Below are 26,666 nucleotides of genomic sequence, written 5' to 3' on the forward strand. Positions count from 1 at the left end.
CCCCGGAGGCTTTTTCCTACGATCAATTCTAGGCTGGATTTAAAAAAATCCTTGAAATTTTTTGAAAAATTTGCGCTGCGTCCCAATTTGTCGACAAATACGACGCACTAAAAGTATGTGCACCCTTTTTTGTGAAGAAAGCACAGCAAAGGAGTGCAGGTGCATCTTAAATTGAACCGTTAGTCACCATGCACCAGTCACCATGCATGTAGTATAAATACTGTGTATTGTGTGTTCATTCTGGGGAAAAAAAAGAAGAAGAAGAAAGAAAAGAAGAAGAAGAATAAGAAGAAGAAGAAGAAGAAGAAGAAGAAGAAGAAGAAGAAGAAGAAGAAGACGAAATGGACTTCAAGGACCTGCATGGTGCACTTTCAACCAAAAAAAAACAAAAACATGTGTGGAATGTTAGAGACCTTTCATGCACTCAACGCTCATAGTAGCTTATAGTTTAGGTGTTTATTTATTAATCTGTTCATCAGTGATATTTCTAAGCTCTGAGTAGCAGGATATTGTTTTCACACCTTTTGTGAGGGAAAACCCCCAAATTATGCTGCGTAACTCACTTTAGTGCCTGATGCACCAGGGATGCCTTCTCGATCAAGATAAAAAAACACACCTCGGTAGTTCAGCGATCTCAGTGTCCTCGTCCAGAATATTGGCTGGATTTGTAAAACCTTCGAGTTGTGCTGTGTCCCAATTCTCCGACTTAAACCATGCACTAAATGTACGTACTCATTTATTTTTAAAGTAATTGCCAGCTTGTTTTAATACTCTGCATTACTCACCTTAGTTCCAGGGGCACCAGGGACGCCGTCCTGCCCTCGAGGCCCAGAGTTCCCCTAAAAGAACAGGATCATTTATTGCCATTAGTTTTCACTGTATTACCTACACACATATGTTTATATATATTTTATATTACAATAAAGTACCTTTGGACCGACCGGGCCTTCCGGACCTGGTGGTCCCATTGGGCCTAGAGATCCCTGTAATGAAGTAATGAAGTCACAGGTAGTTTTATTCGGTATATAAGTATATGTATGTATGTATGTATGTATGTATGTATGTATGTATGTATGTATGTATGTATGTATGTATGTATGTACTGTATGTATGTATGTATGTATGTATGTATGTATGTATGTATGTATGTTTGTATGTATGTACTGCATGTATGTATGTATGTATGTATGTATGTATGTATGTATGTATGTATGTATGTATGTATGTTTGTATGTATGTACTGCATGTATGTATGTATGTATGTATGTATGTATGTATGTATGTATGTATGTATGTATGTATGTATGTATGTATGTATGTATGTACTGTATGTATGTATGTATGTATGTATGTATGTATGTATGTATGTATGTATGTATGTATGTTTGTATGTATGTACTGCATGTATGTATGTATGTATGTATGTATGTATGTATGTATGTATGTATGTATGTATGTTTGTATGTATGTACTGCATGTATGTATGTATGTATGTATGTATGTATGTATGTATGTTTGTATGTATGTACTGCATGTATGTATGTATGTATGTATGTATGTATGTATGTATGTATGTATGTATGTATGTATGTATGTATGTATGTATGTATGTATGTATGTATGTATGTATGTATGTATGTATGTATGTTTGTATGTATGTACTGCATGTATGTTTGTATGTATGTACTGCATGTATGTATGTATGTATGTATGTATGTATGTATGTATGTATGTATGTTTGTATGTATGTATGTTTGTATGTATGTACTGCATGTATGTATGTATGTATGTATGTATGTATGTATGTTTGTATGTATGTACTGCATGTATGTATGTATGTATGTATGTTTGTATGTATGTACTGTATGTATGTATGTATGTATGTTTGTATGTATGTACTGCATGTATGTATGTATGTATGTATGTATGTATGTATGTATGTTTGTATGTATGTACTGCATGTATGTATGTATGTATGTATGTATGTTTGTATGTATGTACTGTATGTATGTATGTATGTATGTATGTTTGTATGTATGTACTGTATGTATGTATGTATGTATGTATGTATGTATGTACTGTATGTATGTATGTATGTATGTTTGTATGTATGTACTGTATGTATGTATGTATGTATGTACTGTATGTATGTATGTATGTATGTATGTACTGTATGTAAGTATGTATGTATGTATGTATGTACTGTATGTATGTACTGTATGTAAGTATGTATGTAAACATATGTACAGTAAATGAATATAAAGGCTATAGCAGTGCAGAGATGTGTGCACATTGTTGAAAAGTTTAAGTAAATAGTTCTAAGGCTATGGCATTGGAAAAAATGTGTAGACACTGTTGTAAAGGAACAACAAATAGAAGGTTATGACATTAAAAACATGACAAGAATTTTTCTACTGCTCTTGGCTGTATCCATAAAGATATGAATTTATCTAATATTATATCATATTGTGATAATTGTATTCATTTGTTCATGCAAAACAAGACATTTGACATCAACAACATCATAAAACATGAAACCAAAATGTTGGCAACAGAGAGTGAAAAAAAACAGAACAAAAAATCAACCGCATCTCTAAACAACATTTAGTTTAGTTTTTGCTAAAGATAAAATATATATCCTCTCTTTGCCAAGATGTGGAAGCCTAGTGCTTAAGGTGTTAGACTACTGTTCGGAAGGTCATGAGTTTGAATCCAAAGTCCACCAAGCTGTCACTACTGGGCCCCTGAGCAAGGCCCTTAACCCTTAGTTGTATAGATTGAAATAAATTGACTATAATATATATATAGATTATAAAGTCACTCTAAATAAGGGTGTCTGCTAAATGACAGAAATGACAAAGCTGTAGTTTCCCTGAAAGAAAACGACAAGTTAATGTGTAATTCTAAAATTCTCCAGCAGGCGACAGCAGCGTCCCAGTTGCATTGAAGTGTTCTCTATTAATGTACGACATGAACACAATTGTTTAAGACCTGAGAGTCTCTGAGCAAAAACTCCTTTCTTTCGTACATACCTGAGGTCCTTTTGTTCCCACTGAACCCGGTGTCCCCGGAAAGCCTCGTTCACCCTGTTACAGTGTAAAGACATCATACATACTGTGTTCACAAATAGCAACACCTCAAGACACCTCAAAACAAAATCCTCAAAATAATGTGTGTTATCGAAAATCAGAAATTCCTAACTAGGTCCTCTTAACTGTCACAGTAAATTCATCCGCCCCTGTCTGAAAATGTGAACAATAATTTCCACAAATTCTAAAAATTTTTGATCAGTTGTTGATTCATTTTCTATAACAGCAAGCTTTAAATTAACGCCTTCCTCCCAATGCATAATACACTATTTCGGTAACAATAACATATGCATTTGTTTTTAAATAAAAAAAAATGAAATAATTCTGTTTATGGAAGGGAGGGGGCACGGTGACTTAGTGATTAGCACGTTCACCTCACACCTCCAGGGTTGGGGGTTCGATTCCCGCCTCCGCCTTGTGTGTGTGGAGTTTGCATGTTCTCCCCGTGCCTCGGGGGTTTCCTCCGGGTACTCCGGTTTCCTCCCCCGGTCCAAAGACATGCACGGTAGGTTGATTGGCATCTCTGGAAAATTGTCCGTAGTGTGTGATTGTGTGAGTGAATGAGAGTGTGTGTGTGTGTGTGCCCTGCGATGGGTTGGCACTCTGTCCAGGGTGTATCCTGCCTTGATGCCCGATGACGCCTGAGATAGGCACAGGCTCCCCGTGACCCGAGGTAGTTCAGATAAGCGGTAGAAGATGAGTGAGTGAGTGAGTGAGTGAGTGAGTGAGTGAGTGAGTGAGTGAGTGAGTGAGTGAGTCCCCAGTGTCAGCACTTTGTATCAGACTGAAACGTAATGTTTTCCGATACAAGAAAACCTTTGCGTTTTGTATTTTCTCAGTAACATGATATACTGTGGCGTTTTTTTCATATTAATCTTGACTTTTAAAGAGAATGACTTTAACGTAAGTTCAGAGGGAAAAAAAGGTTTTGCAGACATTCCATAAAAATTAAATGCATCTTTAAACGGATAAAATTTAAAAAAAGAGGTATGACATTGTTAGGATTGATAAGTTTGTAGGATTAAGTATGTTTATTGTAAACTCTCACCTGAGGTCCAGCAGGTCCCGTTTCACCTGGAAGACCTCTCATGCCCTGAAAGATGCAGAGAAACAAAATGCAGGAAAGAATAAATTCTACTTTTCACGCATAACCACAAATACTGTCCATATTGAGGAAAATATAAACCTTTATACAAAACAGTGGGTATTGAAGATCTGCTAGTGATCAGAAGGTTGTGAGTTCCGATGCCATCACTTTATCTGAGAAGCAGTGTTGGATTCATAACCTTTAATTACTCCGCTCTGTGCTGTGATGGGTTTCTGCCTCACTTCACATCTGGCAATTGAATAAATTGTAGGCTGCCACTCAGTAAAGGGGTTCTTACTGTACGTCTAGTTTTCTGGGTGTTCAGTTTCCTTTGGCTGCTTTCGTTTTGTCGTCTGGCAATTGGACTTCTCCCTCGTTAGAGCAGTAATTACACCCAAGAGAGAGTTGATTAAAGATTGGAGGAGAGAGAAAACTCAAACCCGGTGCAGTCACTTAGCTGTTCGGTTTGTGTTCCTTTCAAAAGCTTCCCCACCCAAATTGCCTCAGGAACACAGAGATGCTAAAGATTTCTTTTTTTTCAAATGATCCGGCTCGATTTTTGCGTAAACAGGAAGTGCCACCCGGGCGAATTAGCGAGTGAATGAGCGCCACACTTTACAGCAATCAAGCAGAACGTTCCCTCGTCCGGCCTTTTCCATAAACTAGCGAGATCAGATCAAAATGAGAACAAGTCTGTAGAGAAACAGACTGTAGTAGTAGTGTAGTGTTTATGTGCTGGAAATATCCCCCTAGCACCTGAAGTCTTTTTGCTTAGCATAAATGTTCCACTGGAAACAGAACATCCAGAGGTTCACCGCAGGTAGATCCGAGGGTCTGAATTAACCGCTGGATTAATGACAAAGACTCAAAATAGCGCTGTGGAGTGCGACGTGAGACGACACGTCTCTCTACCTAAACGATTCCATAGATCCTGCTCTGCTTCCCATACTTAAGAAGCCACAAGAAAAATCTTCACGCAGCCAAAAACGTCTCCGCAGAAACCGCCAGCCAGGACGAATAAACATCCAATCTGAGCTGAGGGTATTTAAAGCTTTAAATTTACAGCAAATGGGTTCATGGAGAAAAAAAAACTTTCACTGCTGGCAGGAAGCATGGGTGAATGTGTGCTGAGAAGTGACATCACACCAAGCTGTTCCGCTATGCATTAAGAGATCTTAAACCTCCAAGATAGACCACCGGCGGCTTTAGGCTTCTTCGGGTTTACCCAGCTGTTTAGCTCACGCCGTTCCCCGAGCTGCAGTCTGATTCAGACTCATCCTTTGTAATTACATAGTAACGACGCAGGATAACGAGAAGCGATTAGTTGTTTGTTACAGATTGTTACAGATTAGACGGAGATCCGATCTCAGAGGGGGATTTTACTAAATCAGGCAACTCTAATGATGTTTGGAAATGTCTTAATGCAGGGAGGACAGGGAAGTATAAAAAGAGAACAACAGTCCTGTGGTTGGTGACCAATGATTGCAGTAATACCCATGATGATGATGATGATGATGATGATGATGATGATGATGATGATGATGACAACCAGGGGAAAAAAAAAGTTCACAAGGATTAAAGGTTATCTTACCGGAAGACCGTTCTGTCCGTCAGCTCCAGATTCACCAGGATCCCCCTTTTCACCCTGTATCAAGTGATTAATAAACAGATTCATTCATTGATCTCATGGAGAAATGCAGGAACAACAATTTAAACAAAACAAAATAAATGTTACTAATTTCATGAGGAAGAGAAAGCATTGCTTAAGGGATCATAAAGTAAGATGTTTTGTAGACGAGTCTCTCTTTTGCGCAATATTTAAACAATTACATTACAGAAGGTCAAAAATTGGTTAGGCGCTTTGTTGGGAATTAGTTCATCACACTAGGTTTATTTGATGCAAAATTCACATGTTCAATATTAGACATGTTCTAACCCCACATGAACAAATTGGATAAAACAAAGGTTCGTTCGGGGAATCTGTACACATATAGAATCAGCAGTATTTTTTTTTGAGAATTAAGATTAGCCTTTAGTGGTTAGCACGTTCGCCTCACACCTCCAGGGTCGGGGTTTGATTCCCGCCTCCACCTTGTGTGTGTGGAGTTTGCATGTTCTCCCCGTGCCTCGGGGTTTCCTCCGGGTACTCCGGTTTCCTCCCCCGGTCCAAAGACATGCATGGTAGGTTGATTGGCATCTCTGGAAAATTGTCCGTAGTGTGTGAGTGAATGAGAGAGTGTGTGTGTGCCCTGCGATGGGTTTCCACTCCGTCCAGGGTGTATCCTGCCTTGATGCCCGATGACGCATGAGATAGGCACAGGCTCCCCGTGACCCGAGGTAGTTCGGATAAGCGGTAGAAAATGAGTGAGAGAGTGAGTGAGTGTAAAATAAGGAATAAAACACTTGCTGTAACAGGAAAGTAATCAAAAACAGTATCTGATTAACCACTTCTGTAAATGTCCTGTAAATAATGTATGAAAACTAGCTAGCTAGATACAAATGCTAGCCAGGTTTAGCTAACATATGTCTGCTAATTTCACTCTTAGCATCATGGCTAGCTTTAGATAAACCTATCTTAGTCTAAGCATCCTTGTCTTGATTTATTATAGACTTTTTATTGTACAAATATAGCAAATGGTCAGGTGCTAATGTTAGGAGAAATTGCTAAATTGCTTAATTTCAGCTAACGCTAGAGAACATTTCTCAAAGATTCAAACTTGCTTATCTTTTTCTGAAGGTTACTTTAAGTACTTTGCCGAACTCATTCATTCATTCATTCATTCATTTTCTACCGCTTATCCGAACTACCTCGGGTCACGGGGAGCCTGTGCCTATCTCAGGCGTCATCGGGCATCAAGGCAGGATACACCCTGGACGGAGCGCCAACCCATCGCAGGGCACACACACACTCTCATTCACTCACACAATCACACACTATGGACCGTTTTCCAGAGATGCCAATCAACCTACCATGCATGTCTTTGGACCGGGGGAGGAAACCGGAGTACCCGGAGGAAACCCCCGAGGCACGAGGAGAACATGCAAACTCCACACACACAAGGTGGAGGCGGGAATTGAACCCCCAACCCTGGAGGTGTGAGGCGAACGTGCTAACCACTAAGCTACCACTAAGTTATTTTGCCGAACTCAGGAAGACGAAAATTTAGACGGTGTGTTTAGATAAAGTCTTGCGTTTCGCACTTCTTCGTAATTCTCTCTATCACCTCTATGTTTAATAAGTAAGTGCCGTAGTTGCAGATCACGACTCCTCAGATGCTAATCAGCCTTCGACATCAAGGAATTACAACTAAACTGCACTCCTGCCACAACCGCACACACCACAGGCGATGTGTGTCACGTTTAACCATAAAGCAGTGCACAAAGAGCAGGTCCTTCATGAGGTTCACCACATGCACATGTGCAAATGCTCCATGCAACTTCTGCTAAACACACAAGCAACACACCCTGTCATTTAGAAAATAAGAACCTGGTTGTGGACTTGAGGTGAGGTTGTAACAGCTGTAAATACTGAGGAATACAAGTGCTGCTTGTGGCCGGAGAGGTCTGACCACAGGGTGAGTGTGAGAACTTGGCGGGATGTGACTCCGATGATGGAGAAGATAGCTCCTTTAAATGAGGGGCTCCCATTTCCTCCTACTGTGAAATCCGACAAGTTTACCACAATCTAAACATTTACATTATTCTTCAAAGACTTCTTATCTTATCACGAAGCCTTCAGACCAAAATTGTTTTATTTTGTACCACCATAATTACAACGGTGCACCTTTTGGAACGTTGTTTCTAATGTTACTAACATCGAGATAATGACATTTTGGTCATCAGTTATTTTCATTATGATTAAATGTAACGTCAAAATTGACACAGCTTCCTGTTATAAACAGTTCCTGCTTTTTAGAAACAACTGTTAAAGTCTGTTTTCATGGGTCTACTTTTAGATTGTTAAAAAAAATCCCGCTTTCAGAAATCGCCTTAAAATTGTATAAGAAAAATTGTGAGTTTTCCGACCAGTGCTTCAGCGCTTGACTTTAAAGCTAAAAAAAAATGTGTGGTTGAAGATACAGATCTTATTTTACTAATAGGATGATATATGAATAAAAAAATGGAAAGCATTTAATATTTAATTGAATTATCAAGAATGTGACTAACTCTTAGAAATAGTACATCAGTCTCTGAAGTCGTGGCCTAATGGTTAGAAAGTCTGACTCCTAACCCTAAGGTTGTGGGTTCGAGTCTCGGGCCGGCCACGATTGAGGTGCCCTTGAGCAAGGCACCGAACCCCCCCAACTGCTCCCCGGGCGCGCGCAGCAAAAATGGCTGCCCACTGCTCCGGGTGTGTGTTCACGGTGTGTGTGTGTTCACTGCTGTGTGTGTGTGCACTTTGGATGGGTTAAATGCAGAGAACGAATTGTGAGTATGGGTCACCGTACTTAGCCGTATGTCACTTCACTTCACGTCAAGCACAAAAGGTCACTCATAATGTTACGCATAAAAAAAAAACGCCGGCCTTTGAGAAAAACACGGTCTCTGATTACGGTGCTGTGCAAAGAAAAAAAACGTTAATGAGACATTTAATTCATTAATTAATAATACTGTACAGTAGATTACTGCAAAAAGTTCCCTTAGTAAGTATTAATTAATACTGTCATGTTTATGTGTGTAATATTGCTCTTGAATGACATTCCATAGTGTATTTAAGACCAAAAAATAACTCTCAGCGTGAAATATTGTCGATTAATTTGCATGAGCACTTTTAGTAGTAATCTAGCAATAATTAGCCAATAACCTATACTCTAATATCCAAACCGCTAGTCAGCACGAGGCCACATCACCACAGACCACACTAAGGTGTCACCTGGTCCTGGTCCTGATGTGTATATCCTGATATAGATCTCCTTGAGCTATAGAAAGCTTTTAAACGCTTCAAGATTAACCCCTATGTAATTAAATCTTAAACTTGGAATCCTGGAAAATACACTCCATTTTTACATCTAAAAATGAAAGCGAAAATGTCGCTGTAGAAATTACACACGCGCGTATAGCACGCACGTGCCCTAATTGGAAAGCGAGTAGGAACTTTGAGGCAGTCTGTTATTAAAGATCTAAAATATGCTACGCCCATGACAGCCAGGCACAGAGATATGTATGAGGTTCGTCATTTCGCTCGCTTCACCCCCCGAGTGCCAAATTACAAGCCACATTCACGCTGAAACCTTGGGGGAGGCTTTAGGGGGACCCTCCTTTCTAACGAGACGTCGGTCTGTGGTAATGTATATCGCCTGGGTTCAAAAATAGCACAGATATTCCTGAACACGTGTGTGTGTGTGTGTGTGTGTGCAATGTGTGAGATTGGCACGTAAGAGATGAAACACCTTCAAACTGAGTAACCTGTGAAAAAATTTGAACACAATCTAAATGTTTCATCACGAGTCTTCTTGTCTCATCAGCACGCTTTATTTATTTGTATTTGTGTGTGTGTGTGTGTGAGTTTGTGTGTGTGTGTGGTTTGAATGGTACTGCATATCCATCGTACTTTTTGCTTTTGCTAACATTTTTTATGCACTTTTAAGCATGATCAGCAATTAAAGGTAATTAAAGGTTAAAAACGACCAGTTATCGATCACGATCACGATCTCGATCACGATCAGTTATCATGCAGGAAAATTGTCTGCTATTCAGAATTGAGGAAAGCAATCAGGAAGAAGGCAACATGCTAATAAATAATACGGGTGACTGCAAGGGAAAGATTTATTTTATAAGTAGATCAGTCCCTCCAGGAGTTTGAGTTTTTTTGTGATTTTTGCAACCCAAAAAAAAAAAATAAATCTGTGATGCAATTTTTTTTTTACTGTAAACATTGTGATGATGTCACATGCCGTGTCTCAGTCCAAAATCTGCACCTATTTTGAAGTTCGCTGTAGTTCTCTTGATTACGCTGACTATTTTACTCTGGCTGATTTATTATTTAGTAGGTGTTGTATGACGGATCGTTCATTCATTCATCTTCTACCGCTTATCCGAACTACCTCGGGTCACGGGGAGCCTGTGCCTATCTCAGGCGTCATCGGGCATCAAGGCAGGATACACCCTGGACGGAGTGCCAACCCATCACAGGGCACACACACACACACTCATTCACTCACACAATCACACACTAGGGACAATTTTCCAGAGATGCCAATTGACCTACCATGCATGTCTTTGGACCGGGGGAGGAAACCGGAGTACCTGGAGGAAACCCCCGAGGCACGGGGAGAACATGCAAACTCCACACACACAAGGAGGAGGCGGGAATCGAACCCTGACCCTGGAGGTGTGAGGCGAACGTGCTAATCACTAAGCCACCGTGCCCCCGTATGACGGATCGTTCAAAAAAAAAAAAAAAAAAAACACACAATGAAGAAAACGCTATAATCAGTCATTCATGCTGGTAACACAAATCCACAGCACCCTGCCATTTATTATTTTCCTATAACATCACACCTCTATATTTACCTACAGTATTCCAGTCAGTATTCTTGAACTTACACTTGATATGATCGTGTGATATACTCGTGGTTAATGGTTAGAGAGTCTGACTCTTAACCCTAAGGTTGTGGGTTCGAGTCTTGGGCCGGCCACAACTGAGGTGCCCTTGAGCAAGGCACCGAACCCCCTCAACTGCTTCCCGGGCGCCACAGCATAAAATGACTGCCCACTGCTCCGGGTGTGTGTTCACTGCTGTGTGTGTGCACTCTGGATGGGTTAAACTCAGAGAACAAATTCTGAGTATGGGTCACCGTACTTAGCCGTATGTCATAACCGTATGTCACGTATGTCACAGTGTAGTACAATCTGTACCTAATAAAATGTCATCTTGTTGAACGACACGAGCGTCCCTGCTCTAGACATTGCTACTAAACTCCCGCTCATTGCTGTGGAAAAAAGCATGCAACCTTAAGCCTTTGATAGTCAAAGACCTCACACAAAGCACACGGTCCTCAAACACAACGTGGAATAATTGCACCCTGTAACACTCTAAAATCATTTCCATGCACAGACTCCAGAGCACCAATTACGCCGCTTTTTACGAGACGGCAACCTTAGCTGTGGAATATCTTTACGCGAGGAAATCCTGTTGTGTGTTACATTTTTTAAAAGAATGTACGTTTAAAGTTTAATACACGATGACGGCTACGGAGTCGTACAAACACGGAAGCAGGCTTCTGAGCACAGAGCAGTTGGTTTTACAGGCTTGGAGCGTATGCTTCCGAACCCTGTGATTACAGAGCTTTTTCAGCGACAACCGTGCCAGCTGTTCCCTGGCAAACCCAACCCCGAGTCGAATATCTTTTATCCGCTGATGTGCGCCACATCAAACCGTACCACGGTTAGCTAATCACTCTGTGAAGCCTGCTACATAGTGAGGGGAAGCCAGGAGGAGAGATGTGGTGGGGTTTCTGATCTAAGATAGGAAGCCAAAATGGGAAGGTGCATGGAGAGGGTGGAGAAACAGCCACAGGAGACTGATGTGGACAGCAGACAAGATCAGCCTACTTATCGTCAACACGAGTGTATTGTTTACTCAAGTGTGTTTAAATGGTTTCGCCTGGCTGACATAAACTGGTCATTTAGACAGAACTGGGATCCAATACATTTTGGACACCCTGTATTTTTATTATAAACCGGCTCGGGATAAAGATATACAGTACAGATAGAAGATTGAATAATAAGTAAGACTTGAATAATCTGCTATATACTGTACAAAATGCAAGAACAGAACACACAAAAACTCAATGCTGAAATGTTGGACATGATTCATCACACACACATCCATGATTCATCACACACACATCCGTTTTCCTGTTGTCTGTTTTAATGAACATAACTAAGCTACTGTAACTAGCTCTCCATGTGCACTTTTTTTAACCTAATCGAAAAGTATAAACAAATGATTTCCTGGCTGTATGTCTGATGAGTTTATTACTGTGTTGGCTTTCGGTATGAGAGGTGTGTTTTTCCCTCTGTTGTATAACCTTACAAAGAATTTTAGCTGCTTATGAACAATCTTTTTATACTCACACCCTCTAGTGTCACCCATATGAGGATGAGGTTCCCCTTTGAGTCTGGTTCATCTCAAGGTTTCTTCCTTTACCATCTAATGCCCTATTCGGACGGGATTAGTTTTACGTGGGGACGTGGAGTAATGCAATTTTACCTCAGGACGTCTGTAATATTAATTGGCCAGTTCGCACGGGACAAGACATCTCAATAAAACTAGCAGAAGTGGGAGGGGTAACTCGCTTTATGCACCACAGTAACCTCCTTGTCGTCATGTGCGTATGACGTTGCTTCCTGTTATCACGTGCGCAAACAAAACACGCCAAAAACTACTTTTAAACAGGAAATGACGGAATTTTACCGTACATATTTACAGCGGGTCTATTCGGACGGGATTAGTATTACCTGAGGTAATTTTTCCGGACCTTTTTACAGAAGGTAAAAGTCGCCGTAATCTTTACTGACATTGTCCGTAATGATTACCGAGATGGCACATTCGGACGGGACTAAAATCACAGAGAAGCTCTGGTAATAATTACTTTACCCCCACATCCCCACGTAAAACTAATCCCGTCCGAATAGGGCTTTAGGGAGGTTTTCCTTGCCACTGCTGCCTGAGTCAGCTCAGACTTGCTCATTGGGGATAAATACATACACATTGTGAACTAAATATATCTAATATTAATCTTGAATTTTGCATTCTATTAATCTTTATATTATTCTTTATATTAACCTTTTGCTCTATGTTTACGTTCTGTAAAGCCGCTTTGAGACGATGTCAATTGTAAAAAAGCGCAATACAAATAAACTTGAATTGAATTGAATTGAAAAAGACTTGATGAGGCTCGTGCAGCCTAGTATATCTCTATTACAGTTGATATTAGCATGATATAACTATATATCAACTATAAGGCAAATCTCAGCTTTACAGTTAAAGAGTCAATAATAAAGCATTTATTTTTTTTTTTATTTCATCTTAAAGCATGACTGGCAGCTCAAACCATTTCGGAATAGGAAGGCCAACACTGAATGTGCTGCTAAAAATATATTCAGCTCAGGATAAAGACTCAGTTATCCTCTCTTACTTTAAAAATTTACATGCAGGAGTTTTAATGTAGTGAACCAGTTCGTTTGCGTCAAGGAAAAAAAAAAAAAAAGCAAAGAGGTCTTTTAAACAGACCCGTATCAAATGATAAAAAAAAAAAATCATTAAGCATTAAGCTTTGGTGTGCAATTTAATAAAATCCATTTACTACTAAGTCTGCCTAAGTTAATGAGGCAGTAAATAGAGGGATTTTAATTTTCAGTAGGCACGCAGGGCGAACAGGAGTTCTCCTCGACGCAGATGCTGCGACAGAGGCACTGAGTTGGAAATAGATTTGGGTAAAAGACGCCACATGTGCAACTTAAATTCCAGCCATTCACATTCAGCTTGTTATAATCGCTCAAATACTCGCCTACTCCCATTTAGCTGATGCGTTTATTTTTACTCAAAACAAGCATGACTAAAAAAAAAACTAAAATCTTTGGAGGTTTAAGTCTATTTCTGGGTTAAAGCAAATGAACAGCCAGGCCTCTGTCAATGTTTTGACTTCAAACCTACATTTAGCATTTAAGTGCAACAAACTAGTCCTGAACACAGAACTGCATCATCTACTTAGCATACTCTAGGAACTGGACGCTCTTTTTATTTACACGACGACCATCGATATATCCGCGTCCTGTTTTCTGAACAACTCGAGAATGTCAGAGGAAAAAGAACGACCGCAAATATGTAACAGCAGCTGAAAATAATACCGCATAGTCTTCCCTGAGAGAGCTACTCATGAGACATATCGTAACTGCAAGAAGCGGGTTATGTCAGACGATCTGCCGCTTAGTTGTTATGTTGTTAAATCTAGACATTCTACTATAGTAGTGTGTAGTGTAGTGAGAATAGTCATGATATCATGATAAGAAAACAAGCCCTAAGATTAAAGATATTACTGTACCTTCTGTCCAACTTGTCCTGGAAGTCCATCATTTCCAGGTATCCCTGGCTCCCCCTACATAGAAAACATGATTTTTTTTTAATGACAGTTAAAAACATGTTTCTCCTGTTTACATTCCTGTGAACATTTTAATTAATCTGTGAAGAAAAATAAATTGTAACATTGTAATGCATAAGAACATCATAAATGCTTATAATGGGTAGCTTCAGGATTAATGAACAGTATACATGAAGCTGTATAACAATAAAGATGCTATAATAATACATATGAGTATAATAAATATGAACAACTTTATCTAAACCATTGTAAAACTCACAATGAAACTATATTAGTCTTGGTGAAACCATACTGTAGGTAAACCCATGGAAAAACCATAGTAAGCATGGGAAAACCACGATTAAACCATAGTAGCCATGGTAACACATTGGATAAACCATAGTAGCCATGGTAATACATTGGATAAACCATAGTAGCCATGATGGAACAATGGATAAACCATATTAGCCATGGTAACACGTTGGATTAACCATAGTTGCCATGGAAACACATTGGATAAACCATAGTTGCCATGGTAACACATTGGATAAACCATAGTAGCCATGATGGAACAATGGATAAACCATATTAGCCATGGTAACACGTTGGATTAACCATAGTTGCCATGGTAACACATTGGATAAACCATAGTTGCCATGGTACCACATTGGATAAACCATAGTAGCCATGATGGAACAATGGATAAACCATATTAGCCATGGTAACACGTTGGATTAACCATAGTTGCCATGGTAACACATTGGATAAACCATAGTTGCCATGGTAACACATTGGATAAACCATAGTAGCCATGATGGAACAATGGATAAACCATATTAGCCATGGTAACACGTTGGATTAACCATAGTTGCCATGGTAACACATTGGATAAACCATAGTTGCCATGGTAACACATTGGATAAACCATAGTAGTCATAGTAACACATTGGAAAAACCATAGTAAAAACTTTATAAGTCATGGGGGAAAATAGAAAATGGCCAAATAGCAATAAATACTGTATAACCAAAACTATCCATCCAAAAAGAATTTGTGTTTAAAATCTGATTTTTGAGTTGCGATGTCTCACCTGAGGTCCAGGTTTCCCTGTGGGTCCTGCTTCCCCTGCCTGGAATGTGATTCCCTGTGAGTTAACATGCTCAGATCAGCGATAGTGGAATAACAACAGAACGCTTTGTCCATGATGTGATGTATACAAGCTTACTGTACCTTGCTTGCTTCTACTCCATAATCATTCCATTTTGAGAGCCCCGGGCCCTAAAGAAGGATAAAAATCATCGTATGTCACTGGGTATAGATGAAAGTAGTGATCAATATCATACTTTTTCAAACAGTATTTTGCTCTGACATATAATGGTGCAGGAAAATGGAAATGGAAATACACAAAACATATGATAATGAAGTGGATCAGATATGTAAAAAGATGGACGCAGAGCAGGGGCTAGCTTATGCTAAGTCAATGATTTATCTAGCAAGCATGTAAGCTATAAAAGAATTATGAGGACTTTATGTAAAGGCATATAATCAACATTTTCCATAGATGTTTTGGTATATGAACAAAACGTCTTACTGCTTAAATGACACTGTAATTACTCTGATTTCTCACATATTAAGAGCGGTGGGGGTGGGGAACAGGGGCACCTCAGTCGATGAGGGCACCTCAGTCGATGAGGGCAGAGGGGCAGTGGCTCTGGCCACCCGGCCACCCCCCTGTGCACGACCCTGCATGTCAGCAATGTGTAACAACTTGTGAAATCAGAGCTTCTGCTGTTGTGATGCTACAAAATTGATTATATATAACTATAATGATAATGCGAAAAGAAAAACCCCACATGAACAAATTGGGTAAAACAAAGGTTCGTTCGGGGAATCTGTACACATATAGAATCAGCAGTATTTTTTTTGAGAATTAAGATTAGCCTTTAGTGGTTAGCACGTTCGCCTCACACCACCAGGGTCGGGGTTCGATTCCCGCCTCCACCTTGTGTGTGTGGAGTTTGCATGTTCTCTCCGTGCCTCGGGGGTTTCCTCCGGGTACTCCGGTTTCCTCCCCCAGTCCAAAGACATGCATGGTAGGTTGATTGGCATCTCTGGAAAATTGTCCGTAGTGTGTGAGTGAATGAGAGAGTGTGTGTGCGTGTGCCCTGCGATGGGTTGGCACTCCGTCCAGGGTGTATCCTGCCTTGATGCCCGATGACGCCTGAGATAGGCACAAGCTCCCCCGTGACCCGAGGTAGTTCGGATAAGCGGTAGAAAATGAATGAATGAAGATTAGCCTTACTGTTGGTCCTGGAGGGCCTGGCCGCCCTGGTGGCCCTTGGATTCCCATATCACCCTGTAGAAAGAGTAATAAATCATAATCATAATCAAAAATAAGCATCATACAGTAGGTGTGTTCTAAATCTCTTTGCTAAAAATCCTACGTGTTTCTTCTCAATATAGGTACACTGCTAAATAAATGCTGTAGCATGCTAATGTGGGCAGCTTAGCCTAAATTTACAGAATGATTATATGACTTACTTTGGGACCAGCCAGTCCTCTCTCCCCCTTTTGTCCTGGTTGACCTGCTTCGGCCTGGAAATGGAGAAGGAAGATGTAAGCATACAAGGGAAAAAAAAATAAAAATGAAGGCTAAACGCTAACACCACGCTACTTTCCTACAATATATAATCAGAATTCTTTGGTCCTTTTTTTAGGCCTCGACTCTCAAATGAATTGTCTTTTTCAGATTACATCACTCACTTTCTCTGCGTCTCTTCCAGGCTGACCGGGTGGACCCCTCTCTCCAAGTTTTCCCTTAACACAGAGAAACCATGTGATGCAAATCCAAACTGTATGCAAATGATATTGCACTATATGACTTCTATTAGTAAAAGAGTTTTTTCAAAAATTATTTAATTTTTTTTGGCCAATCTGTTAAATGATCCAAGCTTGATTAATGTAAAAAAGCTAATTATCATAGCTATTTTGTTATCATTAATGAAATGCTTGGATGTCATGTGTTATTAAGAGAGACACCCAGCCTATCTCAATCTACTAATGATACACCATATTGCTAAAAAAAAATTCCAGCTTGGACTAAATGATCTAGAACAGGATTCAGTGAATCAAATGGCCGAAGCGATTCGCTGACCCAGGATGGACGGACATGCAACTGCAAACGTGACTTACACATTTCACAGATAAACAGTGTACCTATAATGTAAACATATAATGAAAAATTCTCTGTATTCATATAGATACATTAGCTTCCACACTTTTTTTTTTGTTTGCAATTGTGAAGCCCGAACAAAAAGGAATGACTTGTGCATGTTGGTGACTGATACTGATATGTTCGCCTTAGTGAATTGCTGAAAAGAGACCTAAATTTCTGTAGCTATTAGTGAATATTGTGATAAATATGACATTAAATGATCCACTCACAGGTTTTCCGTCCGGCCCAGGAGGTCCCTCTCGACCCTTCTCTCCCCTGAAGCCCTGTGTTTATGTACAGCAGGTCATATCAAATCAGATTTTAAAAAACTATACGTTGATTAAAATCACAGCTACATCCTTACATGAATTTATTCATCTATCTATTCAGTTGTCTACCCATTAATTAATGACTCACCATGGGTCCAGGTAGGCCTGGTGGGCCAGGTTTACCACTGGGGCAATCACAGCCCTCCACAGGACGAGATCGATCGGTAGGGCACTAAAAAGTGATGACATGGATTAAAAGCAACACCCCCAAAATAAATTCCTTATACGTATGATATATCTGTAGACTGGAGACTCACCCTGTCATCCTTCTGTAAAAGACATAAGGAGAAGTTAGAAAGTGAATTAATTAGCGAAGTGAGTTGTGCTAAACGCTGTAGGTAAACAGTGAACATGGTCTTACCACAGAGAAGATCTCACATGCTGTCTCTCGTTCGCTCTGCAGAGGATCACAGTAGAGCCGCAGCTTTTGCAAGTCGATCTAAACAGGAGACCAGATTAGCTTAAAGGCTAATGGGGTTAACAATCATTGAACAGAAGGCATGAACGGACAAGCTGATATCGATTGATTTTGCTGCCTCTTTAGCGGCTTTGTTTAAATCAGGGGATCAGATCTCCTGTCCTGAAGACCATTTGACCTGCATCAGGTAATTATAAGTCATAAAGCTGTAAGAAAAACATTTCTCTAGGATCCCTAGGACTTTAGTTTAGAATCCCTGGTTTAAACTTACAGTATATCATTTTATTAAGGACTACCCAAATAAATGTGTAGAATGTGCACAATGCTAACAATGAATAAGTTAAAGTAGCAACAAAGCTCCTATTACAATATATATAGCAAGTATATTTGTTCCAGATCAAAAAACAAGATGTTTAGCATGTAGAGCTATCGAATTGCATCTACATAAAATATTCATGGAACCACCTACTGGAACAGTGGTTTCTATGTTGACTTTTTTAGCCACTTGTGTCATCCCATTGATGTAGATGGGGACAACTCCGTCCAAGAGCTGCTCCTCGACGTATATGTCGTCTACGAAACAGGTGACACGCTTGGGCCTCACCAGCAACTTCAGCTGGTGCCAGTCTGTGTCAAAAAGCCTCTTTAGTGGATAGAAAAGTGGACAGAGTGAGTTGCATTGCATAATAGATCAGATATGGGTTCAGATGTTTTTGTGAAATCTGACAGACCTTAATGCCTCGGTCATTAAATATGACAGTCTGCTCTTTCTTCATTGTGCTGGAACTGGTAAAGGTGACTGACTTGTCTAGGCCATTTAAGGTCACTGCGACTTGCCTGACACCTTCTTCAGACAACACTCTCCAGAGGTCAAACTTCATGCGGTGAACTGGGCTCTTCACCCGCAAAGTGGCTACAAACACATACGAAGGAGGCAGGCCTTCTGGAAAGATCTCTCTATGAAGGACAGAATGAATTTCAGTCAATATTAGTCAGCATTAACTAGATACACTCACCGGCCACTTTATTAGGTACACCTTACTAGTACCGGTGTGGTCTTCTGCTGCTGTAGCCCATCCGCCTCAAGGTTCGACGTGTTGTGTGTTCAGAGATGCTCTTCTGCATACCTCGGTTGTAACGAGTGGTTATTTGAGTTACTGTTGCCTTTCTATCAGCTCGAACCAGTCTGGCCATTCTCCTCTGACCTCTGGCATCAACAAGACATTTGCGCCCACAGAACTGCCCTCACTGGATATTTTCTCTTTTACGGACCATTCTCTGTAAACCCTAGAGATGGTTGTGTGTGAAAATCCCAGTAGATCAACAGTTTCTGAAATGCTCAGACCAGCCCGTCTGGCACCAACAACCATGCCACGTTCAAAGTCACCTAAATCACCTTTCTTCCCCATTCTGACGCTCGGTTTGAACTGCAGCAGATCGTCTTGACCATGTCTACATGCCTACATGCATTGAGTTGCTGCCATGTGATTGGCTGATTAGAAATTTGCGTTAACGAGCAGTTGGACAGGTGTACCTAATAAAGTGGCCGGTGAGTGTATATAGACAGTTCTACAAGTCCAGTGTGCGGGCTGTTACCTGGTGCTGCGTGAAAGGTTCAAGCGAGGGTTCAGGAGGTAAGCAGCTTCCGATATGAGAGATCCCTGGACCTTTTTAGCTACCACCTCAATCCCCATCATACTCATAAGGTCAAATCCTTTCTGTCCATTGACGGTACCAGAGATCCTCAAATGACACACCGACTCTGGGAGTGAAACACATGAGATTAGTTACTTCACAGTTCTGTGGTGGCTTCAAAGATGAAGGTTGTATATTTGTCACATATACAGTATAGTGTACTACAGTACAGCAAATCACATTTCTTTGCATATCCCCCAGAAGCTGGGGTCAGGGCACAAGGCCAGCTAATATAGGGCTCACTGGAGGTGATGGGGTTTGACACTTGACAACGGGGATTGATCCCATGACATTCTGTGCAGACACTGAACTCTAATGTTAACCAATGAGCAGTGACTTCCCCTGTAATTGTTGCAACTCAATCACTCACTCATTTTCTACCGCTTATCCGAACTACCTCGGGTCACGGGGAGCCTGTGCCTATCTCAGGCGTCATCGGGCATCAAGGCAGGATACACCCTGGACGGAGTGCCAACCCACTTCAGGGCACACACACACTCTCATTCACTCACGCAATCACACACTGCGGACAATTTTCCAGAGATGCCAATCAACCTACCATGCATGTCTTTGGACCCGGGGAGGAAACCGGAGTACCCGGAGGAAACCCCCGAGGCACGGGGAGAACATGCAAACTCCACACACACAAGGCAGAGGCGGGAATCGAACCCCCAACCCTGGAGGTGTGAGGCGAACGCGCTAACCACTAAGCCACCGTGCCCCCCTGTTGCAACTGATGACTTAAAATATATATATCACCTAAAACTCAATCCAGTTCTCCAGGATTCAAAATCAGGCCAAGTGTTTGTTCAGAAAACTGAAAGCCTCTGAAATTCTGGTTCAGATGCATGAGGAGCTGGAATGAAACAAATATTCGGCTGAAGGACTTTCCCAGAAGACTGAATTAAAAAAACGTCTTCAAATACTGTACTATAATTTGAAATGAATTAACTTCATTGTGCTTTTAAAGCTATTAAGGTAATTGTTGCACTGCTTGAAGACACGTGTAAAAATAAGAGGACACAAAATATAAATCATTCATCATCAGCCTTTCATCATCCTTTCCATACAAACACACATCCCTAAACAGTGTTTGAGGCGGGTACCATCATTTCCAAATCACCCTTAACAGCTCATCCTGACGATTAGATGGTGTATGGCCTCAGAAACCCTTGAAGCCAAAAACAACTCAATTGTTGGTCATCGCTCTCTCTCTCTCTCTCTCTCTCTCTCTCTCTCTCTCAGAAATGACCCAGTGGAGCTTGACTCACCCTCACAAAGTTTCTGCTCCATCACATCCTTTATATTCCCAATGGAGGTGTAGTCCTCTGCATGCAGCACATAAGTGGAAGCAGGTTTGTTGGCCATAGATACCAGTTCAGCATTGGTGATCTCATCTCCTACGCCCACAGCAAACAGGACAATGTTCTGTGCTTTGGCCTCCATTGCTGGATCCACCACATCGTCTTGTGACCGACCATCCGTCAGAACCACAGCAATGCGATTCCTGGTAGTCTTTGTGGTGTGGTTTATTGCTGAGAACACATGGTCAGTGGCGAATTTAATGGCGCGGCCTGTCTGGGTTTTCCCACCAAGGTAAGAGATTGCAGAGATGTCCCTCAGAAGGGTCTGAGTGTCCTGGTGCTTCCCAAGCGGGATCTCCAGCCGTGGCGTGTCGCTGTACTGAACCACAGCCACCTGAGTGTGTTGGGAGCTCACGTCAAAGCCACTGGTGATGTTGATGAGCCAACGCTTGGCTGTGTTGAAGTCAGCAATGCCAAGACTTGACGAGCCATCGATGATGTACACCAAGTCATTGGATGTGGTGCTACAACCTGCAAGTCCAGCAAAACCTTTGTCCACAGGTGTATATGTACAATGGGTTTCCAAAGAAGATCAGGGCAAATATAGCAAGCAAAGCATACTGTCAAATCACATACCAAAAATCGATAGAATTTCACCATATGGGAAACAAGGCAATAATGTGGATTACAAGAATGCATAGAAAATATTAGTTGAAGCAATAAAGTAACAAACCAGCTTGACTGTCCTCCTGATCATGTCCTTTGGTTTGGGTCAGGAACAGACAGATAATTAACGATTCCAAATAACATTTCCTCATTATAGGTCAACGGGGTCTGGCAAAAGGGAAGAATTCCTGTATGTAAAAGGATAGATATGAGTCATTGACTGGTATTACCTCCAAAGATCAGTCTGCAAAAGCATGTAAAAAAAAAAAAAAAAATTAATAAAACATTTTTACATCAATCTGGAAATGGAAATTGAGACCAATCCCTAAAGCAGTTTATCAAAGAGCCCCAGACAGTCTTTAATTTTGCTCTCTCCAGTAGCTCAATACACCTGTACCAGGTAGTCAGTGCTCTTGATTATTGGGAGTGAACAAAAGTATGGACACTTTGAAGTGTTTATATTTTTTTACTACTTACAGCTATCTCAGCACTACTCTTCTGCACCGTAGAGAGCTTTCATTGACAAACAGCTGCATGTTTTCTGAGATAAATCAAGCTGAGTAGTAGACCCACATTACTCACCTCTTTTTAAGGACTCTGCAAATCACTGGAACTTCCTAGAAGAGTATCTAAAAGATTAGAGCAGCTGTGCTCATCATGGACACAAGTCACTGTGCGGACGTGCAGTGGGATGGAAAAGAGGGATGCAGGAGAGTGTTTATAGCTACGCAGACAGTGACGTATAACCTCAGTGCTCTGAATGAGAGGGTGAGAGGGCTCCGAGAGAGAGAGAGAGAGAGAGAGAGAGAGAGAGAGAGAGAGAGAGAGAGAGAGAGAGAGAGAGAAAGGGAGGAGTGTGTGTTCAGCCCCTCCACAAAAACTACCTTCAAAGAAAGGCTACACGCTTTCAAGACACAAATAGTACAACCAACACGGCCTACTGTCAACTATTTGGTGCAGCCTATTAAGATTAGTCCTATCTTAGGATGTTCTTTTACTCTTCAGTAAAGGACAATGCTCTTGTTCTTCCCCAGACACGATGTTGGACTCCAGCAAAATATTTGCACGAGTTTAGGCTGAATACATTAACACAGATGTTCGGCTACTTAAAATGTACCAACCGCCACAGTGCTCTCAGCCAGCGAGGTTCTGAATGAAAAGGTATGTTTACAGGATAAGGTGTAGACAGGGTGGATATGGATAAAACAGACGGCGTAAACCACAAAAAGGAGACGAGGTGGGACGGAATGGGAAGTGCTATTTAAAAGAGTTCCCCCTTCCCCATGTTTATTTACACAGACCTGCACTCGAATCCTCTATTCAAACAAAGTTTTATTAGCACGGCTATTTTGAATCAAAGGTGGGCTTAATGGTGGTGAAAACCACACAAATTTTCAGGTGGGAAGCCGAGACAGATAGAGACGAGTCATTTGAGGCAAAGGTTTTCAAAACTGGGGTCTATGGACAGCTGAGGGTCTGTGATTATTCTATTTATAAGCTAGTTTGACTTGTCAATTAAATCGAATACATTTAAACCAAACATTTGCTCAAAAACACGAGGACGCATAAATAATCCAATTGAATCTAATGATAATTTTAATAAAATGCCAGAAATAAAAATTTAAAAATAATCAAATATCCAGCCTTCCATTTTCTATAATTGAGCTTATTCCAGGGGACTCGGGGCACAAGGTGGGGGACACCGACCAACACTTACCCACACACACACACACACACACACACACATCTGTTCACACACTACAGATAATATAGAGATGCCAGTCAGTCTATAATTCATGCTCCGAAGATTCCAAAATTTCAATCCTGAGCTCAGGTTCCTGTCTTGTTGGAGTTTCTGTCTCATGTTCACATGGGTTTCCTTTGGGATCTCAGGTTTCCTTACACACCTCAAAAAACATGCCAGATGGACTGTCTGTGGTAAAGACATGACTATGTCACCACATCATCACAAGATTGTGTAAAATTGTGTAAAGTCTTATTTTCAATCCAGGAATCTTACGATGCACTTCTGTAGTATCCAGTCGATGCAGGTTGGGGGATGTCCAGTACCTATAATGTAACTTGCAGTTTTGTAGTTTGTAGGTGTGATTTTAGACACAAGAAATATAATATTGAATGCTTAATGTAACTTAATATGAAACAAAATGATTAAAGTGACTGACTACAATGTGCTGAATATCATCTCTCTCATCTTTCTCTCACTCGTTTTCTACCACTTATCTGAACTACCTCGGGTCACGGGGAGCCTGTGCCTATCTCAGGCGTCATCGGGCATCAAGGCAGGATACACCCTGGACGGAGTGCCAACCCATCACAGGGCACACACACACTCTCATTCACTCACACAATCACACACTACGGACAATTTTCCAGAGATGCCAATCAATCTACCATGCATGTCTTTGGACCGGGGGAGGAAACCGGAGTACCCGGAGGAAACCCCCGAGGCACGGGGAGAACATGCAAACTCCACACACACACAAGGCGGAGGCGGGAATCGAACCCCCAACCCTGGAGGTGTGAGGCGAACGTGCTAACCACTAAGCCAACGTGCCCCCCTCTTTGTGTGTCTCTCACAAACACACAAAGATCTATGTTTACATGACAAACAAATATACATGACATCATGGTAACAATTAGCTGTAATTAAAAACATTTTAGCTTTATGAATGTATGAATGCAGCTGATTTCCGCTGTAAAGAAATTATAAAATTGTCAAAGGTGATTCATATCATAAGAGTGTTATTGTGACTAAACCTAATGTTTCCTAATTAAGACCCTCTGCTCCTGTAGTACCTTCTGTCCTGGACATTTCCGCTTGATTCACAAGATCAAGGAGAGAAACAGATACAAATACAGGTACGAATGTGAAGCGCTAGGCTTGAGACTGCATGCAGGAGGTGAGTCTATCATGATAAAAAAGCAAAACAAACAAACAAACAAACAGTGGCCTAAATATGATGCTCAAATTAAGACCATGTTCATTAATAGAAAATAGCATGTACTAACAAATATGGTATCCTCATGAGCAGGATTTAAAACACACATACACACACATATATATACACATACACACACATATATACACACACATACACACATATATACACATACACACACACACACACATATATACACATACACATACATACACACACACACACACATAAAAACAGTACACATACACATACATACACACACACACACATACACACACATACACATACATACACACACACACACATACACACACACACACACACTCACACATACATACATACACATACATACACTCACATATACACACATACACACACATTCACACACACATACATACACATACATATACACACACACATACATACACATATATACACATACACACAGACACACATATATACACATACATACACACACACAAACACATACATACACACACACACACATACATACATACATACACATACATACATATACACATACACACACAAATATACACACACTCACATATACACACATACACATACATACACACACATATGAACACACACACACACACACACACATACATACACATACATATACACACACACACACACACATATACACACACACACTTTAAGATGAGAACATTTGTGAAGTGATGAGGCAACTACAGTAGGGTCAGTATGTCATATAAAAATTATAAAATCAAACAACCCGCGTTTATGATTCTTCAATAAAGATTCTTTTGGGAGTTTAAGTTCCATGACTTTATCTCTGATATCATAAAAAGGTTTCATTTAGTGCACTAATCAGCTAATAAAGTGTACTTCCCCAGGTGAAGTGGGTGTGTTAAAGCATGAAAAAAACACTTCAGGATCTTCAGGATCTGTGAATTAGGAGAAATACATGATTTCTTCTATAACTAGTCTTCAGAAATAAAGAAATATTTACAGGTAAATTTAAAGTCCAGCTGCGATGCAACGTCGCCCCCTGGTGGACACAATTAGTGCCAATTTAAACACAGTGTCATACTGTAACCTTTTTTGAAATTTGAATATAAATGGGTCAACTAACAAATAAATACAAAAAAACCAATAATAATAAAAAAAAATGTAAAGATTAATGAAAAAAATACATTATCTACAACATCTGAATTATGAACCTTTAATGATTGTACATCAGAGGTGCCAACATTTAAGGATTAGTCCAATGATCCTGCTTTTAAGCTCTTGCTATAGCAAAACACACAAGCAAGCTTTTCTTTTAGTAGTGAAATGAAATTGTCAATAAAGACCATTTGGTCTCCATAATGCCAATTTGATTGACCTTTAGCCCCGCCCACTGCTCACAAACACAAGTGACGACACCTAAAATGTTACGTTTGAGGTATGTTTTTTTAAACATAAGAAAAAATAGATTTTTTTTCTAATATAGGTCATTTTTTCTTCTTTATACCATCCTGATTGACCTGTAGCTTCACCCACGGCTCACATAGACCCAATGTGCCCAACGTGTGACAATGGGCTACACCCATTGGTCATTTTTATCAGGAATCCAATTAGCACAGAGTTCTAATCTGTCCAATAGAACGCAAGCAGATATTATGTGAGTATGTGATGAAATTAACAATGTCAGTGACCAAATGGAGGGGGACGGCGGTGGCTTAGAAGTTAGCACGTTTGCCTCACACCTCCAGGGCTGGGGGTTCGATTCCCGTCTCTGCCTTGTGTGTGTGGAGTTTGCATGTTCTCCCCGTGCCTCGGGGGTTTCCTCCG

The 26,666-nt window shown here is 40.6% G+C and overlaps 1 protein-coding gene across 1 annotated transcript in view; it reads right to left on the minus strand.

Annotated features, from left to right (window-relative positions):
* Positions 1–26,666, minus strand: part of si:ch211-106n13.3 (vWFA and Collagen domain-containing protein) — a 36,690-nt gene that overhangs the window by 8,028 nt on the left and 1,996 nt on the right. The window contains 20 exon segments of the mRNA XM_060866038.1: positions 786–839; positions 930–983; positions 3,033–3,086; positions 4,138–4,182; positions 5,768–5,821; positions 14,226–14,279; positions 15,350–15,403; positions 15,490–15,537; positions 16,562–16,615; positions 16,801–16,854; positions 17,023–17,076; positions 17,704–17,757; positions 17,891–17,974; positions 18,060–18,071; positions 18,164–18,241; positions 18,690–18,863; positions 18,952–19,177; positions 19,817–19,982; positions 21,187–21,750; positions 21,953–22,073. Coding sequence (XP_060722021.1) covers positions 786–839; positions 930–983; positions 3,033–3,086; positions 4,138–4,182; positions 5,768–5,821; positions 14,226–14,279; positions 15,350–15,403; positions 15,490–15,537; positions 16,562–16,615; positions 16,801–16,854; positions 17,023–17,076; positions 17,704–17,757; positions 17,891–17,974; positions 18,060–18,071; positions 18,164–18,241; positions 18,690–18,863; positions 18,952–19,177; positions 19,817–19,982; positions 21,187–21,750; positions 21,953–22,073 — 2,058 coding nt within the window.

This window comes from Tachysurus vachellii, chromosome 1 (genome assembly GCF_030014155.1).
Source record: "Tachysurus vachellii isolate PV-2020 chromosome 1, HZAU_Pvac_v1, whole genome shotgun sequence".
Taxonomy (NCBI): Eukaryota; Metazoa; Chordata; class Actinopteri; order Siluriformes; family Bagridae; genus Tachysurus; species Tachysurus vachellii.